Source organism: Giraffa tippelskirchi, chromosome 13 (genome assembly GCF_054371585.1).
Source record: "Giraffa tippelskirchi isolate mGirTip1 chromosome 13, T2T-mGirTip1v1.2.pri, whole genome shotgun sequence".
NCBI classification, from domain to species: Eukaryota; Metazoa; Chordata; class Mammalia; order Artiodactyla; family Giraffidae; genus Giraffa; species Giraffa tippelskirchi.
The window spans coordinates 48,955,652-48,974,264 of record NC_137287.1 but is presented as its reverse complement, the minus strand read 5'-3'; the positions used below and the strand labels follow the sequence as shown (position 1 = coordinate 48,974,264).

General features: G+C 45.2%; 1 protein-coding gene across 2 annotated transcripts; it reads left to right on the top strand.

The window, feature by feature from the left end:
- Positions 1-1,802: 1,802 nt before the first annotated feature.
- LAMP5 (lysosome associated membrane protein 5) lies at positions 1,803-16,711 on the top strand. 2 transcript variants are annotated; one of them, XM_081552346.1, is made up of 6 exons: positions 1,803-2,134; positions 2,665-2,837; positions 3,219-3,350; positions 3,474-3,579; positions 4,858-5,046; positions 15,829-16,711. In XM_081552346.1, the coding sequence occupies exons 1-6, from the start codon at positions 2,071-2,073 to the stop codon at positions 16,005-16,007; spliced, it is 843 nt and encodes a 280-aa protein (XP_081408472.1). In that variant the 5' UTR covers positions 1,803-2,070; the 3' UTR covers positions 16,008-16,711. The 2 variants fall into 2 exon arrangements, with proteins under 2 accessions (XP_081408472.1, XP_081408473.1); XM_081552347.1 differs by lacking the exon at positions 3,219-3,350 and having other exon boundaries at positions 2,071-2,134; positions 15,829-16,709.
- Positions 16,712-18,613: the final 1,902 nt, after the last annotated feature.

Genomic DNA, 18,613 nt, shown 5'->3' with positions numbered 1-18,613 from the left:
TGCATGTAGTGGTACTCAGTTAATGCTTATAATCTAAATTAATTTGTCTTTTGTTTTGAATGCTTTTATAATCATTGTTCACTTGGCCTAAGCAGACAATCCCTGAGCTATTATCCTAAGTTTTTAGATAAGGAACACTAAAATCTCTATAAGGTAATAAAAAATAAATACTGAATCTTGAGTGACTGAAATCTCTTTTTTCCTCATTTCAGTACTGGAGGGAGAGAGGGAAAGAGAATATATATGTGCTTTATTATGTAATAGTCCCATTGCTTTCTAATTTTTGCAGTACTGCAGGAAAATGTGTTTACTGACAGTTACTAACTTGATAAATCATTAGGCATATATAACTTTTACAACTTCCACTCTCAACTGATAACTGACTTTGTATCAATCACAATTTTGCCTCAGTGATATACATACTCACTTATGTAAAGTTCTTGAGAAATATTTGGATGAAATATCAACATACAGAGATAAAATAAAGATGTAAAATATAGTATAAACTTAAACATTACTTCAAAATTTGAATTGCTCTTGATCTAATTATTGATATGGGAATAGATTTGAAACAATAATCGTGTAGACACTTTGTAGCAAGCATAATGTCAGAATATTATTATATGTAAAACACCAATCTGTACCTTTCAGGAATATGAGTTAGAGATCTTAGGTTTTAGCTTGTTATTTGGTCATTGAATAAAGATTTTTTAATGGAAATCAACATATTGTATACTTTGGAGTCAAAGTATTACATAAGGAAAAATGAAAATGATGCCTATGATGTTAAATCATGTGCTTTTTCTATTTTAATTTTACTGACCATATGACACTGAAGAAGGTCATTTAATTTCTCTGAGTCTCAATTTTGGGGTATGTACAATCATAATAAGGTGTATCTTCCCTTGCCTACCTTCTAAGGTTGTAGGGAGGATCAAATTTGGCAATGCACATGAAAACACTTTGTAACATGCTCCCTATTAAGACATTGTTATTTTGCTTATTATTCATATAATGAAATAGCCTTTAAGAAATACAATATTTGGACATCACTACAATCGAGACAGTGTATCTATTGCTGAAAGAGCTGATTCTGATTTAAAATTTTTGAAATTAAGCAAGCTACTGAAAATGTAAATATAGGAATTAACTCACTAGTATTTGTTTTTCTGTCCCACTAAAGGCTGGAGAATAGTATCTCTGTGTGTGTGTTTATGTAACTGTGACTGTCCTAAAAGAACCTAAATAACCCTCACAAGCTTCGAGTTCACTTACATTCCTCCTGGCAGAGTAGCCACAATATAATGAGCAAGGATGGCTGACCCCAGAGTTCAAAGCCCTCATACAATCAGAGAACAGAACTCACAGAAAATAAGCCGGAATAGATACACTGCACTGACTGACGAGCTCCTTTGAGGAGGCGTTAATTTAACTTTAAACCCTGATCTCACTGAGAGCAGGAGAGAGAGGGGATGTCTCCAAAATGCAGGAGCTGTTGCCATAGCATTTTCCTTCTCTCTTCCTGCCTCCTCCTCCTCCCCCAAAGCAGCAACAAATGGTGCTCTACCGCTTTCTTTCAGGAACCGGATGCATTTTCAGAAGCCAGGACTCCAGTGGTGTGATGTCTTCACCACCTAATCACTGGTAGGGATATTGAAGAAGTCTGAGGTGCTATTAAGTTTCTCAGGACAGAATCATCTTTGCGGATGCAACTGCAGCACAGGAAACAGACTCAGGGAGAATTTGAGCCCTCCCAAGTCTCAGTGGACCTCTACACTAGCCCAGTCACCGTCACTTCTGCAACACAACCGAATTCTTTCAGCACTTGCAGACGCGTACGGCTCCCTTGCCGCGCGATCCTCCCCTCTGCAGTGAGCGGACTCGCATCAGCCCGCTGGGGTACCGTCCACACCGCGGCCGCCCGCACACCGAGCTCTCGCCCGCCTCCTGCCCCCTCTCGCGGCCCCCGCCCCTCGCTCGCCCGGCTCACTCCAGCCGCCACTTGGAGGGATTCCCCCTTGGGCAGCCTCTGCAGCAGCACCCGCTGGCCTTATTCGCGGCTCCGGGAGCATGGATCTCCGCAGAAGAGCCCTTCTCGGCGTGGATGGACTTCGAGTTCTCCTGATGCTGTTCCGTAAGTAGCGTTTTGGGGACGGTCAGAGCAGGGCGCACTCTTTGCAGAGAACGGAATGGGCACCATACGGCAGGTAGCTTAAGGTCAAAACGTGGACCTAACGTTTTGCGGGTTGGTTCTCTTTAGGGGGGGCGGGGGGTTGCGCGGGGCCTTTCCCTCGGTAGCAGGGAGTTCCCCAGAGAGCCACACACCTGTATGGCAATCGCAGATAACGATGCTCACACGGGCCTGCTTCGTGGCTTAGAGCATTGGCGAGACACCTTTGTTTTAAAAGCCTAAAATGAAGGAAAAAGGCCAGTCGGATTACAAGTCAGTAAGGCTTTAAATGTTTTCTAATTTAATTTTATTATAAATTAGCAGCAGTCGAATTTGTTGCCGCTGGGGCAGAGAAACGGCCCGCAGAGCGCATGGTAGCCGGCAAGGAACTTTGTCACCCCAGAGCCTGCGGACTGTGATGTCTCTCCACCTTGAGCCCCAGGCCTGTAGGGTTCGCTGAACCCCGAACAGATAGGATTTGTTTTTTTCCGCAGATACAGTGGCTCGAATCATGGCAGAACAAGAAGTGGAAAATCTCTCAGGCCTTTCCACTAACCCTGAAAAAGATATATTTGTGGTGCGGGAAAATGGGACGACGTGTCTCATGGCAGAGTTTGCAGCCAGATTTATTGTCCCTTATGATGTGTGGGCCAGCAATTACGTGGATGTAAGGCACTTTTCCCCTCCCGGCTTGTTCCTAGGGCTCCAGGGGCGAAGGGCACCCTCCCTCAAGACCCCGTGAAGACCCGGGTCGCCCGCCTTACCCCCTAAGCCCTGCAGGCTGTTCCTGAATGCTGCATGGGGGTTCCGGCTTGTACCGCCTTCTGCTCGCCCCGCCTGCTTGGAAAGTAACCCCCCCCCCCCCGCCCCTGCTCCCCTAACGGCCGGCCGGGTCTGCACGCAGAGCATCTAACCGCATGTTCCCGGACCTGGGAACGCGCGCGAAGGAGCGCCCAGGCGCGCCAGACCCGAAGTTTGGACCCGCCGCCCTTTACAGCCCCCACGGGGGCCCGCGCGCTGAGGGGGTGCGGGGCGTCTGTGTTCCCAGCTGATCACGGAGCAAGCGGATGTCTCATTGACCCGGGGAGCCGAGGTGAAGGGCCACTGTGGCCACGACGAGTCGGAGCTGCAGGTGTTCTGGGTGGATCGCGCGTACGCACTCAAAATGCTGTTTGTAAAGGTAACTGCCAGCGAGGCTGGCGGAGCCCATGCAGACTCCGGGTGCGGGTGTGTAGGGGCCGCCCCTCTGTCTCCCCGGCCCTCTCTGCGCGGGCGGCTCACGCGCACCTCCTCCGCTCGGTAGGAAAGTCACAACACGTCCAAGGGATCCGAGGCAACGTGGAAGCTGAGCAAAGTCCAGTTTGTCTACGACTCCTCAGAGAAGACCCACTTTAAAGACGCGGTCAGTGGTGAGTAGGGGTCGGCAGGGCTGGAGAGGGACCCCGGGGAAAAGCAGGTGCGGCTGGGATCACAGCTTTGGAAGCGGAATTCCTTAGGGTTTTGGAAACGCCCGGGGCTGGCTCTCCGGGATGGAGGAAGGGAGCGCGTCTGGGTCCTCTGGCCTTCAGGCCTTGGAGACTCGAAGACCTTCACCGATCGCCTGATCCGGGATGAGAGGTCTCCTGAGGACCTGTCTTCCCCTGGCTGCCTCAGGATGGTGTTCTCAAGATTTGTCCTTTAAAGGAACACGGAGAAGGACAAAGACTGTATTTTTATTTCCTTCTGCACCCCGGTTTTTTTATACTTATGTGCTAAAACTCCAAGAGGGCAGTATGACTTTCATTTTGGGTCAGAATTTGATGGCCTTTCAGATCTTTTGGCCCATGGTTCAGGCCTCACCATATCTTCAGTCAACTGCAGACACCCCAGAGTGGATTCTGAACCATGTCCTAAATTTATTACTTTTTTCATGCCCATCACTCCATCAGGTCACCCAGATCCTCCAAAAACATCGTGGCAAGGAACATCCAAGCTCCAAATAATAATGTTGGCATCTTCAGGCACCATCCAAGACCACATTTAAATTTATATATTTATTTTGTAGATTGTTTGATCTACTAATAATGAAGCCATCTATCACCCGGGCCCCTGAGTTAGGACAAGATTTTTATTGAACATATACAAAAATACATGTCATCTCTTCCATTTCACCCCTTATCATCCAGTAAAAAGGGCAATTTCATCTCTTTATCAAAGTTTATATTCAAATATTTCCCACAGTTAAATTAGACTGAAAAGAGAAAAATCTTAATCCTGGGAAGGAGAAAAGGGAGGGTGGCAGGCCTCCAGAAATTATGTTTCTGTACAGGGTCATCAGCCCAGAGTACTAGCAGCCACTGTGCTTTGCTGAGAAAGATATTTTATTTTTTGCAGACTACTGTGAGATGTAGAAAACCAAGTCACTGTTCTTTGCATGTTTTTGGAATATCTGTTAGATCTTATATAGTAAAAAGGGTTGGAGGTTTAGGGATGACTCTTTGCTTCCAAAAAGAATTTCCAGATTACTGTTTAAGGAGCCCATGCTCATGAAAGAACGGGGGCATTCACGTTTGCAGAGCCTTAGCCAGACAGAGTAACAGGGCATGTCAGCGAGTGGGCTAAGAGCCAAGAGCCAACTGTCTGGATCACCACGAAGAGGGTTCTGCTAGCCACAGGAGCCTGACCATTGCTTTGGACCCTTCCTGCAGCTGGGAAGCACACAGCCAACTCGCGTCACCTCTCTGCCTTGGTCACCCCAGCCGGGAAGTCCTACGAATGTCAAGCTCAGCAGACCATCTCACTAGCCTCCAGTGATCCACAGAAGACAGTCACCATGATCCTGTCCGCGGTCCACATCCAGCCCTTTGACATCATCTCTGACTTTGTCTTCAGTGAAGGTAGGTGAGTGGGAAGACCGGAGGAAGCAAAGAAACAGAGGTTGACTCAGGCTGGAGATGGAAGGTGACTTGCAGGGCGCCAGGCTATTCCACTTGGACTGTCTCAGAGTAGCATGGCCCTGCCTCCCTCTGTGACGCTTCTTAAAGACTAAAGGAAGCCAACTGAAAAAATGGCTCTTGCTGCTCTTTCCTCCTCCTTCAAGTCTTTCTTTTCCTCTCTCCTTCTCCCTCTGTTCCTTTTTTCCTCCCTCCCAATTTCCCTTATTTTTTCCATTGTTTTCTTTCTCCCCTCCTTTGGCAAAAGAGGAGACTGGATAGGAAGACAATCAGTTGGAAAAAAGCCTACAATTTTGATTCAAGTTTCCCAAGGAAAAGGCAGCTAAAAATTCCAAGCAGTTTTCTAGAGAGCCGTGGATTAGAAATAGGTCTTTGCTTGTATGGGTCTCAGTATCTTCATGGTCTCTAGACACGTCCGGTCCTAGGTTCTACCACTGTAAATCCAAGTTTTGTGTGATCAAAATGCAATAGATGTGTGTGTGTGTGTCTGTGTGCACACATGCAGGTTACACAGGTTACTCATGAAGATGTGCCTCTGTCCAGTGTTCATATTTACAGGTTTACAGGGAGGAACACCAGAGAGGCCCCAAGGAGGGAAGGGTCCCTGATATGCTCCCTCTGAGGAGTGAAAAAAGCCATTTCTCAGTCTGTTCCAGCCCTGAAAGGGGATCAGGCAGGATCTAGCAAAGGCGTGTTTAGAGTATCCACATTCTCTTGGTTTTCTGCATCCCAGCAGAGGCAGGGGAGCTCACATTCTGCAATTTGTCCAAACCTAGCAACAGTTTACACTGGACAAGCACAGGGTAAGTGAATTATTCTAGTCATTTGTTTTCTCTCTCTATGTTGTCTAGAGGGGGCTTCCCAGGTAGGTCAATGTAAAGAATCCACCTGCCAATGCAGGAGACTCAGGTTCGATCCCTGGGTCAGGAAGATCCCCTGGAGAAGGAATGACAACTTATACCAGTATTGCCTGGGAAATTCCATGAACAGAGGAGCCTGGCGGGGTCACAAAGGAGTTGGACATGACTGAGTGACTAAGCAACAACAATTGTCTAGAGAAGGTTTTTAGAGACAGTTTGATATTCTCATTTATTCTTTGAGGTTAAAAAATGAGATTATGGTTGCTTTATGGATGCTCACCTTTGGGCTGGGGATCCTCAGGTGAATGCAACCATTTAAATGTGTAGAATATTAGGGAATCCCCCTCTGGTCACATGCAAATCATTAAAGAATTCCCAAGGTGTCCAGCTTTCATCAAATACCCGTCTCAAAGTACACAGAATAGAATCCCTCCCCACAAGATTATTCAGAAGGCATTTGGGAATTCCTAAGTTAAACTCTCCTTGAGGGAAAGGCCTCCTTCTTTCTCATCTTCATATTTTTTAGCACATTGCAGATGCCCTGTGAACCTTGGCTGAACTGACATCCAGAAGCTGTGGCTCAGTTAATGTGCGCTATGCTGTGGTTAGTCTCTCAGTCATGTCCGACTGTCTGCGACCCCATGGACTGTTGCCTGCCAGGCTCCTCTGTCCATGGGATTCTCCAGGCAAGGATACTGGAGTGGGCTGCCATGCCCTCCTCCAGGGGATCTTTTCCACCCAGGGACTGAACCTGCATCTCTAACGTCTCCTGCTTTGGCAGGCAGGTTCTTTACCACTGGTGCCACCTGGGAAGCCCCAGGCTCAACTAGTAGGGAGCTGCAAATGCTTCAGTGCTAAACAAATCAGAATTTAATAGATTTAGAACAGCAGTGCTGCACTCACTTGTTATGTGGAGTATGGGCTATTCCATCTTAATGTGTTTTCTACAAAATTGAAACTAACTGTCAAGATGTTAACACTCAAAAATACTGTTGGTTATGAAGGTATTTATAAAATGGAAGTGTCTTTCTTAAACTCAAAATATTAAATGTAATTAAAAGTAATTGGACTTAATTGGTGACCAGGAATTCATTTTGAAAATATTGGATCATGGAGTCCCCAGAGTCCCTACAGTAGACACTTTTGAGTTTATGTGTGTACTTTCAGTAGTCTCTAATTACTCTTTGTGTCTCCCTGCTCCACTGTTTTTAGAAGCACTTCTTCACTTCTTTGTACTACTGGTGCTATAATTGCTGCTTTTACTGTTTCCTTACATCTCACCCCAACCCGCTATGGGTTATTTCTAAATTGTTGCTTATAGTCATTTATGAATGAAGAAATCAAATCTCACGGATGTTAAAACTGTGTACAAAATAAGAGTAAATGGGTACCGAATAAGGAGCGGGGCTACTTTTCTAAAAATCAGCGATTATTTTAGCATAGACTTAATGATCTCTTTGTACAAAAAGCAATTTTAATCCACTTCCAGGGTCTAAATGGATGGTCTTAGAGAGTTGGTAAACATGTGTAACTTCCTAAATGCAGATATATTCAGCACAGGCAAATTGGACTTGTCTCACCAAGGCTTTTTTGGGTAATAATTAGGATGTTGCCTCCTGTGTGGTGCCTCGGGGCTCAAGCCTTGAGGTTCCTGGGAGGAGGCAGGCCTCCTTCAGAACTACTCATTGGATCAGTGTGCTTTTGTGTGGCCGGGCTTTTTGTGTTCCCAGCTTCTCCCATCTGTGCCTCTCAGCAGCTGCCCCCAGTATGTTTTGTAAAAAATCGGTTTGCTTGTTTTAGTGGAATCTGAAAGATTGCTATTGGAGTGCCTTTTCAGAACCCGCACTTGGCTCCCACTCCCCAGAATAGAAAGAGGCTCTGGATGTCTGGCTGATGCCTGTGAGGGTGTGAGTAGGGGCTGCCTGCGTGGGAGTGGGATGGTGGTATCTGGTCACACGTCCGACACCCCCTGCAGGGCTGTGTACATGGGCTCTGTCACGCATGCAGGATCCACCGCCTGAGGGCATCAGGTGAAAAGTGTTCCCTGGCGCCTGACCCAGTCTCCCACCTGCCTCTTTCACAGAGTCTGAGAAAAACGAGGATGGCTCAGTGAAACGGGTTAGTGGACACGCACACAGCACTCGCAGAGCTGTTCAAGTGGGGCTGACATCTTTATCACACAGGTCCCTTTAGGGCGTTGAACGTGGCTGCTGTACTGATCCCCAGTGAGTCAGCCCCGCCGTGCGCAGCTTCGCGATCTTTTCTCAGCCGTCTGGAGGAGGAGCCCACTACGCTCCGGTGATGCTGTTGGTCCACAGCAAACTGCAGGTGCCCCAGCGGCGGGGGCTGGGGGACTGAGAAATTTTGAGCCGATCAAGGAAAATGATATGACTGTGAGAGGCAGTAACGCGCAAGCTTCATGGGGGGCACTTGGGCACGGTTGTGTGGGGAAAGCCCCCGACAGCAATGGGTCCTTCCAGAGGGAGGTCTCTGGAGGCCGCTGTCCTGGTGGTGGGGAGCGGGGTGTGAAGGGGCTTAGTGTCTGGGTGATGTCCCCTGACATCATGGGGAGGTGTCCCGGGGCCCAGAGCTCTGCGGGCAGCAGAGCTCAGGGCTTATCTGTCTCTTCAGTGGGGAACAGCTGTTGCCTGAGGTTTGCATCCAAAGCAGGTAGGCCCTAAATGACCACACATTCAGGCCATTTTGTTTAGATGGTTTTTTAGATGTTTACATGTTTAGTTGTTTAGATGGTTTTTTAAACAAGTGAATGTGTCAGAATTTGAGTTTGGCACAGGCGGGCTTTTGAGTTAATGGGTCTCAGCCTGCAGTGAAAACGTAAATCACCAAGAGGCCAATCTGTACAGGCTGGCTTATTTCTATAAAAATACACTTGGTGTGGTGACTCTCAGCCTGCAGTTGAGGGCAGCTCTTGTGTCTCAGCTATGTGGGGTCCCTTGTCTTTCCGCAGTTCATTCCTGGTAGTGGGGCCCTTTGAGGTTCAGGAGACTTCTGACTGGGATGGGGTGGTGCCTCCCTGGGAGGGAACAGGCAGACTGAGTATTTCAATGGCTTGCGTTAAAGGCAGCTCTCATGCATAATGACAGAAGAAATGTAATAGAACACAAAGGTGCCTCTGTGCCCCTTTGTGAAATGTTCAGGTTTAATGGGCACTTACGTCACCACATATACACTGCTGCTGTTTAGTCGCTAAGTCATGTCTGACTCTTTGTGACCCCATGGAGGTAGCCCACCAGGCTCCTCTATCCATGGGATTTCCCAGGCAAGAATACTGGAGTGGGTTGCCGTTTCCGGGGCCTTCTTCATTATCAAGGGGAGAAACAGACAGACAGATCTGTGAAGGATGTACTGAGGCTCAGGGAGGTGAAATGAGCAGCCAGGGCTGTGCTCTGGTGGCTGCCAGCACTGTGACCAGAACCTATCTTTGGGTATCAGATCCTGTACTCTTAGCATCTTCAAGTTTCTCAGCTACTCCCACTGAGAAACTGTACCAAACATGTGAAAGCAGGGGCCACCTTCAGAAAGGTGGTCAGGTGCCCCGAATTCCTGAGCTCTTTCTCATTGTTTCTAACAGTGTGATTGGGAGATAGCACTTGATCTGCACTTTACCCAGAACTCTGGGAAAAACAATCTGTATTTTATTGAAAATGAAGGTACACCACCCCCAGCAGAGTGCCCCGAGGCTGGCTGCCATGCTGCAAATCAGGGAACGGTGTGTTGATGCTGATCCAGAGCATTGCATACTCCTGTGGTTTACCTGGAACCTCCCAGCCAGGAAACATACCGCCTGGGTAACTGATCCTTCTCAGGGCCTCCTGGGGAAGCTTCCAGAGAGAAACAGTCCTGTTATTAACACTGCAGAGAGCTGTGTCGAGGGCTGGAACACAGAGACCCAGTGCAGGGCCATGTTGCCAGCCAGTCACAGAAACCTATGTTCTTGCTACTGTCCTGAATGAAGCCTAGTGTTTTAGGTGGGGTTCCCCAAGAAACAACCCTCTGTAAGGATGTAAGGGCAGGTAGTTTATTTAGGTGTTTCTAGAAAGCCCTGCTCAGGGAGTGGAAAAGTGAGGTGGGGAGGCTAGCGGCTAGTGCAGGTGAGTAAGTGAGAAGGTCACCTCTGTGGGCACTGGAGCTCACCCTGATGGAAACTCTGGGAAAGAGTGTGAGTTACCCTGCCAATGTCCATCCGCCTCTGATGGCTCTCTGGGACGTCTCACCTGCCTTGGAGTTAAAGCCCGTGGGAATGGGTGGTAATTGTGAATGCCAAGGTCCTAAGACCCTGTCCATGTGTGCTGCGCCTCATTCTGGGGTGTAGGAACCCTCCCTGTCCTGGTGGAGCTCACAGGTAGTGGGAAAGAGTTTATACACCTCTTCCTGTGCGAATTGTTCCTGACACACAGCAGCTTCCATCAGTTAACTGCTTTTCTTATTTACTGTTGTGCTTACATCTTGGTGAGAGTATCTGTTTATCTCCAACCAAAGATCCCCAGAGCCCACTCATCTTAAGACTTTCTCAATACACAAAATTCATTTTGCTGAAGTTAGAGGAGTCTCGAGCCAGCCCAGAGGAAATACGGAAAGAGGAGCAAGCCGGTTCCTCTTGCTGCCCTGTCAGACGGTAGGGGGACGCACAGCCGGCGTTCCTGCCCACTTTCTGCAGCAGGAGGACCCTGCGGCCCCAGCAGAGCTGAGCAGTCAGCTTGCCCATCTCCACGCTGCCCGTTTGGAGACAGTGAAGAGTTCTTACACTTTTGCTTGTCTCAGGGAGTAAAGACAGCTTTAAAATGCTGTGGTCATTAGACAAAACAGAATAAGTCTCACATCTGGAAAAACACCCTAAGATGCATCAGGATTGCAATGGTGGCACCAGGGTTGCAGTTGAGGGCACCTGAGTTGGCGCCCTGCAGCTGCCAGTCACACCTCTTCTGTCCGATCTGACTACATCTGGTGCTTTCTAGAGACTGCTCTTGTTGTGGCTTTTTTTCCAGTCATAGACCATCCACCCTGGGCCTCTGCTTTGTGTTCTCTACAACTGTGAGTACAGCCAAGGTAGAGGTGTGAGGGAGCCCCAAACCTGTGGAGGCGGACAGAGAGTCGGGGGTCTCTGAGCGCCCAAAGCTGTATGCTGAGCTGGGCTAAGCCAAGGAATGCTTTTCTCCCAGGCAGGGGTTGAGGCCAGCCATCCTCTCTGCTTATATAACCTGTGGGTTATCTCATCAGTTTACTGCACAGGATCTTAACCCTGGTATCCGTAGGGTTTGTGGATAGAGTTCAGGGGGTCTGTAAATTTTAAAGGGAAGCATTTACATCTTTATTTTCACTGATTTCTAATTAATATTTAACATTTCCTTTGATTATAAATAAAGGTAACCACCCACAGTAGTATTAGTCATACCCATGACTTTGTCACTAGTAGAAATCATAGACATTTTCTTTCCACATTTTGTGCAGATCTTGCAAACTAACAATTACGCTTCTCATTGCTTTGCAATCAAAGCCAGCCTACATGTGTACTAATAAACACATATATAACTGTCCCTCAGATTATTTTAAAATATTTTAATAGCTGACTTCAGTGTAGTCCATTTTCTGTGTAATCTGATGTTTTTAATTTTATGCTTTTATAAGCATTTTTCTGAGAAAGGAAGATGGTTTCATCACACTGATATCAAAAAGAGGATAACTCTGCTTTAGTGGGTCATGACCAGCACTATTCTACTTATTTTTAATTGTACTCATGGCTACTATTTACCACAATGATGTAGTAAGGATACACAGCTGGGTCACAAGGGAAGAAGGCACAGCGGCTTCCAGAGGAGCCCGTGTGCAACTTTCCTCGTGGTGTCTCCTCCCAGGACTGAGCACACAGCACACACTCTTCCCCCAGCCGTGGCAGTGCAGCCACACACGTGTTACCTTTCTGTCCTGAGAAGCCCACAGAAACTCAGTGCCCAAGGCTATTATGTGGGCGGCCAGCACTATTTTAAATGAAATAGAATAGGATGGAGGATAAGTTACCAGAAGTACAAAGTAAAGATAACCACTGTTTTATGAAACTTTGGTTTTAGTTATGTGTGTATACATATGTTCTGGGTTGTACTGTAAAATGTTGTTTTCTCCTGAGGATTAAAGGCAAAGTTTGAAAACACAGGCTAAAGCCTGAGAGGGTAATATCTGTCTTTCTTTTATGGGTTCACAATCTCTCATCTAAAATCCTTGGTGCCAGATGTTTTTCAGAATTCAGAATATTTTGTTTTTGTTTTGTTTTTAATTGGGATATAGTTGCTTTACAATGTTGTGTTGGCTTCTGCTGCACAATGAAGTGGGTCAGCTCTGTGTATATATATACCCCTTCCCTCTAGCAACTTCCCACTCACCTCCCTGCCCTGCGCCCCGCCCATCTCTATCACCACAGAGCCCCGAGCTGAGCTGCCTGTGCTGGACAGCTGCTTCCCACCCGCCATCTGTTTTACACGTGGGAGTGTGTGTATGTCAGTCCCCATCTCCCAGATCACCTGCCCTCCCCTCGTGTCCACATGTCAGTTCTTTACATCTTCATCTCCATTCCAGCCCTACAAATAGGTTCATCTGTACCATTTTTCTAGATTCCATATATATGCATTAATGTCTTTCTCTTTCTGACTTACATGGACTTTGGGAAGATAATACAACACATCATCCATATATTATATAAGATCCCTTGTGATCCCATTTGTTACATGGCAGCCCCTGTAACAAAACATATAATGAATCTGTTCCCTTCAATGAAACACACGAATCTTCATGCTAAAGAGGAGAAGAAGAATCAGAGCAGCCTGACATTAGTTCAGGTCAGCTGTTTCTGTCAAATGAATGATACACAGCACTTGTTTCTGGAGCTTTGTGGGTTTTGGAATGGTGGGTCAGGGAAAGAAAACTCAGAAATTCCCCTTTATTTGACTGCTTAATGAATGAGGGTGGGGGAGGATAGGGATTCATAGTTTTTCATGATAATTTTTGACATCTCCTTATCTTCCTATAATTACTTTCGACCTGTCCATAGGGTTTTTTTTTTTTAATGATTTTTTGTTTTTGATGTGGACCATTTTATTCAGTTTATTAAAGTGTTGCTTCTGTTTTATTGTTTTGGGTTTTTTTTTGGCCACGAGGTATGTGGGATCTTCGCTCCCTGACTGGAGATTGAACCCACATGCTTTGCAGTGGAAGACAACGTCTTAACCATTGGACCCCCAGACCAGACAAGAAGTCCCAGACTTGTCCATAGTTTAATACTCTCTTTATATCTGCCTTCCTGTTATGTTTAGTTCAGCATTTTTTTCTAAGGCAGCAAAAGTTTTTAAAAAAGTAAACTATTTTAACTATAATTTTTTTTCAAAACAATATTTTTATTTTTTTAAATAAATTTATTTATTTTAGTTGGGGGCTAATTACTTTACAATATTGTAGTGGTTTTTGCCATACACTGACATGAGTCAGCCATGGGTTTGCATGTGTTCCCCATCCTGAACCCCCCTCCCTCATCCCTCCCCATCCCATCCCTCTGGGTCATCCCATTGCCCCAGCCCTGAGCATTTGTCTCATGCATCGAACCTGGAATGGTGTTCTGTTTCACATATGATAATATACATGTTTCAATGCTGTTCTCTCAGAACGTCTCACCCTCACCTTCTCCCTCAGAGTCCATAAGACTGTTCTATGCATCTGTGTCTCTTATTCTGTCTCGCATATAGGGTTATCGTTACCATCTTTCAAATTCCATATATATGCATTAGTATACTCTATGGGGTTTTTCTTTCTGGCTTACTTCACTCTGTATAATGGGCTCCAGTTTCATCCATCTCAATAGAACTGATTCAAATGTATTCTTTTTAATGGCTGAGTAATATTCCATTGTGTATATGTACCAGAGCTTCCTTATCCATTCGTCAGTTGATTGACATCTAGGTTGCTTCCATGTCCTGGCTATTATAAACAGTGCTGTGGTGAACTTTGGGGTACACGTGTCTCTTTCAATTCTGGTTTCCTTGGTGTATATGCCCAGCAGTGGGATTGCTGGGTTGTATGGCAGTTCTATTCCCAGTTTTTTAAGGAATCTCCACACTGTTCTCTGTAGTGGCTGTACTAGTTTGCATTAACCATATTTTTTTGCCAAAATACATCATGTTTTTCTCTTGAATCTTCCTTAAAGGATGGTGTATTAGACGTTATTCCCCATAAATACACAAAAGTCCTTATCCCCTTAAGGATAATACCTTTGGCACCATAATTCTGACACCAGTTCTGATGTGTGGGGCGTAAATCCATCAAACTCTACACATTTTAAAAATGATACTATAATTTGTATATGTAAAAATACACAAATATTAACAAATATTAACTCAGTATGTTTTTATCTAGACTTGCAACCACATAACCCTCACTTAAATCAACATTGGAGTATTTTTTTCATGCCTGAAGTTCTCTTGTGTCCTGTTCCCCAGCATACACTGTTCCCCACTTTTCTGACTTCAGTCACCATAGGCTTAGTTTTACCCATTCTTGAACTTCATATAAATGGAGTCATACAACATGTACTCCTTTGTGTCTGACATTTTCACTCAACATACTGTTTTTGAGATTCATCCATTTTGTTACGTGTAGCCGTAGTTCACTCCTTTGTATTGTTAACATTTCATTGTATGAATACATCAGCATTTACTTATCCATTCCACTTTGATAGACATTTAGTTGTTTCTGGTTTTCAGCTGTTATGAATAAAACTTCTATATTCAAGTGTTTTGTGGCTGTATGTTTCCATAGTTCTTGGGTAAGTTCCTAGGAATGGGATGCTGGGGTACAAGGTAGGTGTATACTTAACGTCTATGAGAAACTGCTAAATAGTTTTACAAAGTGGTTGTATCATTTCCCATTGATGGTGGATAAGAGTTCCAGTTGCTCTCTACCATTGACAGCACTTAGTGTTTTCAGACTTTCTGAAAGATGTCTATTTGTCTGTAATTCTATGTATATCAATAAAAAAATTTTTAAGATCAAATAAAAACTAAAAATGATGGTGTCTAATGCCAAAACTTTGAAATTTTACATAAATAACTTGGATGTTTTTAGAAAATATTGAAAATGTTTTATTTTTGGTTGTGCTGGGTCTTTGTGGCTGCACTTGGACTTTCTCTAGTTGCAGTGGGGGGGGGTGCTCTTCATTGTGGCGACAGGCTTCTCGTTGTGGCAGCTTCTCTTGCTGTGGAGCAGGGGCTCAAGGCACAGGGACTTCAGTGGTTGCAGCGTGCAGACTCTAGGGCGCCCAGGCTTCTAAAGTTCTTGCTCACAGGCTTTAGTTGCCCGAGGCATGATTGAACCGGTGTTCTTTGCATTGCAAGGTGGATCCTTACCCACTGTACCACCAGGGAAGTCCTGGATGTTTTATTAACCTAGGCTAGGAATTCAATAACTTGAATGTTGTCCTATTTAATTGGTAAGTTTTTATTTTACACTGTATAGAAATATTAAGGGGTTAAGTCTTAGAGTTGGTTGGGAAATATTGTTTCTGAAGAAAATATTTCCCTAAAGTTTCCTTGAGAAATCTTTTTCTGGGGGGAGGGGTGAATATAATATTATGCTTTACAATGTTGCATTAGTTTTTGTTGTACAACAGCGTGAATCAGCTATGTGTATATACATATCTCCTCCCTTTTCTTCAGAAATCTTTTCATTTCTCTCTGCCTTTTGGTTTTGTTAAGCGGACTTAATTAATCATAATGAATCATAATTCAGAATATTTTGGTAGGAAATCATCATAATTCAAGATATCTTCGTAGGAGCTCATTGCTTTTCTTTCTCTTTCACATTTCAGAGCATAAATGCCCAGTGGATGAGCGGGAGCAGTTGGAGGAAACCTTGCCGCTGATTTTGGGGCTCATCTTGGGCCTTGTCATTGTGGTAACGCTGGTGGTTTATCACATCCACCACAGAATGACTGCCAACCAGGTCCAGCTCCCTAGGGACCGATCCCAGTATAAGCACATGGGCTAGAGGCCGCTGGGCAGGCAGCCCCCAGCCACCCCACCCCGGCCCTGGCTGGATCAGGCAGAGAAGCAAAAGCACTTCCCACCTGCACATGGGATATACCAACATAGCTCCAGTCAAACAGACTTGGGTACGCAAGGCTTCCTTGGCCTGCATCCATCCATCCGGGGATGGGGGGTTTCTTTTGGATTCATGGGGTGAATGACAGTAGCCCTTCCATGCTGAGAAGTGGGAGAGATGGGGTCAGCCAGCTTTCACGCTCGTGGTGGCTTGGGTTTGACTCTCCAAGGAGCAACACATACAACTCGGAGGAATATCTGGCTCTGAAGTGTAAGGATTGGAACCACAGTTCTTTTGAAAAGACATCCCTTAAGGTTCAAGAGGAACATTGGATGCTTTGCTCCCTTGGACACAGATGGCTTATCCTATACTACTGTACATGCACACAAAATACAACCTCATGCTCCCTGCAGCAAGACCCCTGACAGTGATCCATGCTTCTGGCTGGCATTCTGCATGTCTTGTGATTGTCTCTGGAATGTTTCACTGCTCCCTGCACCCAGCGAATTCACAGCACAAGAACCTGTTTAATGTAACTATGCAGAGTTGTTTAGACTTTATAATATGTCAGGTCCGGGTATGGAGACCTGAAGAATCAATCCATGTGAGCTTGTCTCTCAAAATGAATTAAAATACACTACTGTCTAGTATTTGGCTGCTTTCTTGAAACAAAACAACAGAACTAAAAATGGCTTGTGTGGCATCTACAGGAGAGAGGGGAATGATGAAGATGGGCTTTTCATTCCTGTAAGAGGAAAAGCCAAGAAAGAGCAGGAAAATAATAGCAGGGATGGGGGGAGTTGGCTTTTCCAGGTGAAAACCATGGATTTGTTTTGGCAAATATAAGTAGTTTTAATGATGGCACCTCTTCACTTGATCTTACCTAAAAGGCTGAGAAGTGATAATAATGGCACCTCCTGAATGGTTGGTCTAATATAGTTTCTGATGTTTCTTGATCTTGAGCCTGGCATTTCATTTGTATTAAAAAGCTGGACTGAACATAGTAGCTTGGACTGAGTTTTCAGATAAAATGTAACCTACTGAATTCCTTAGAGAAATGTACATAGTTTGGATTTCATCCACTTCCTAAATAATCGTTTTTCAGTTCTGAGTGAGAAGAGGGAGATCCTCTCCTCTGGTGTTAGGGTGGGGATCCCTCAAGCCCCATAACCACCACCACAACACAAGAGGCAGCTTGTGCATTTTCTCCCCAAGTCTTCAACTGTTGACAGTAGCTCATGTCACCATCCCAGCAAATCTTGATAGGTATTGATGACCTGCCGTCTTTTGACCTGTTCGTTTGCTGCACTGTCAGCCTCAGTCTTTCCTTGCATGATCTCTTTTCAGTGTCTGCCTGGTACCAGTGAGGAATAAGCCCTGATTCTTTGTAACAGCTGCACGTTGCATAAAGAAACAGAGAAGCCCTGGTGCTGGGGGACACCTGACACCGCCCCCCCCCCAGTTCACTCTGCCAACTCATCTGTGATGGGGGTGGACACTTGCCCCCACTCAGTTCACTCCACTCACTCACCTGGGATGTGGGTGGACACCTGCCCCCACCCCAGTTCACTCCACTCCCTCAACTGTGATGCAGGTAGACACCTGCCCCCACCCAGTTCACTCCATTTTTTCATCATCTGTGACTAGCTCACCCTCCATGCCCCAAACAAGACAAGCTCTTTTCTTTTTAGCATCTCATGTATTTTAAGAAACTTCCTATTTATCTGGAACCATCCAAGGATTTGGGGAAAAACAGGCCCTTAGATATATCCATGACTGACCCTTTCTTTATGGAAACTCTTTTAGAAAACTTTTTAAAACTTTTCTAAGTGCTATTTCAGAAAACTCCATATTTATGTAATTTGCTTTAATCTACTTTTACAAAAGTAAAATTGTATTTTTAAAAAAATTTTACTTTCACAAAACATAGTATTCATTACTAGCTTTGGAATTGTCATTCATTCATTCATTCAGCAAATTTTTTTGAGCACCTACTGAGTGCAGGCTCAATGCTGGGTGTGCCGTAGTCAACTTGACAACTGGGAGTTTCTACAGGGGGAGAATTAACAAGAAAGCATGCATACACAGATCATTCGAAACAGAACAAGGTATCTTCGCACTTCTCAAAGTGTTGCCACATGGTCACATCCCTATGTCTAAGCTAATTAAATCTTTCTAGAATCCAAATTTCTTAATTCTCAAAACTGAGTGATTTATTTCTACCAATGATACATAGTTTGTATAAAAAGCCAGGACCATTACTGTTATTATTAATTGTGGCATCTTTATCTAGCAGTCCTAAAATTAAGTCTCAAGTTCAGCCTAATTTCTTCCCCTTATTTTTCTCAGCCCTTTTAAAATCTTCATTATTAGATAAGCAAAATAAAGGGGGGCCCTTCTGATGAGGGCAGGGGCGGTGGTCTCTGGGTGGACAAGACAAGATGCCCAGAGGTATGACTCACGTCCATTGCCATTGTTCTGGGTTTTGCCAAGGCTCCTGTGGCAGGGACAAGCTAGGGCGGAGGCTTGTCTATCTGCATTGCTTCCCAGGC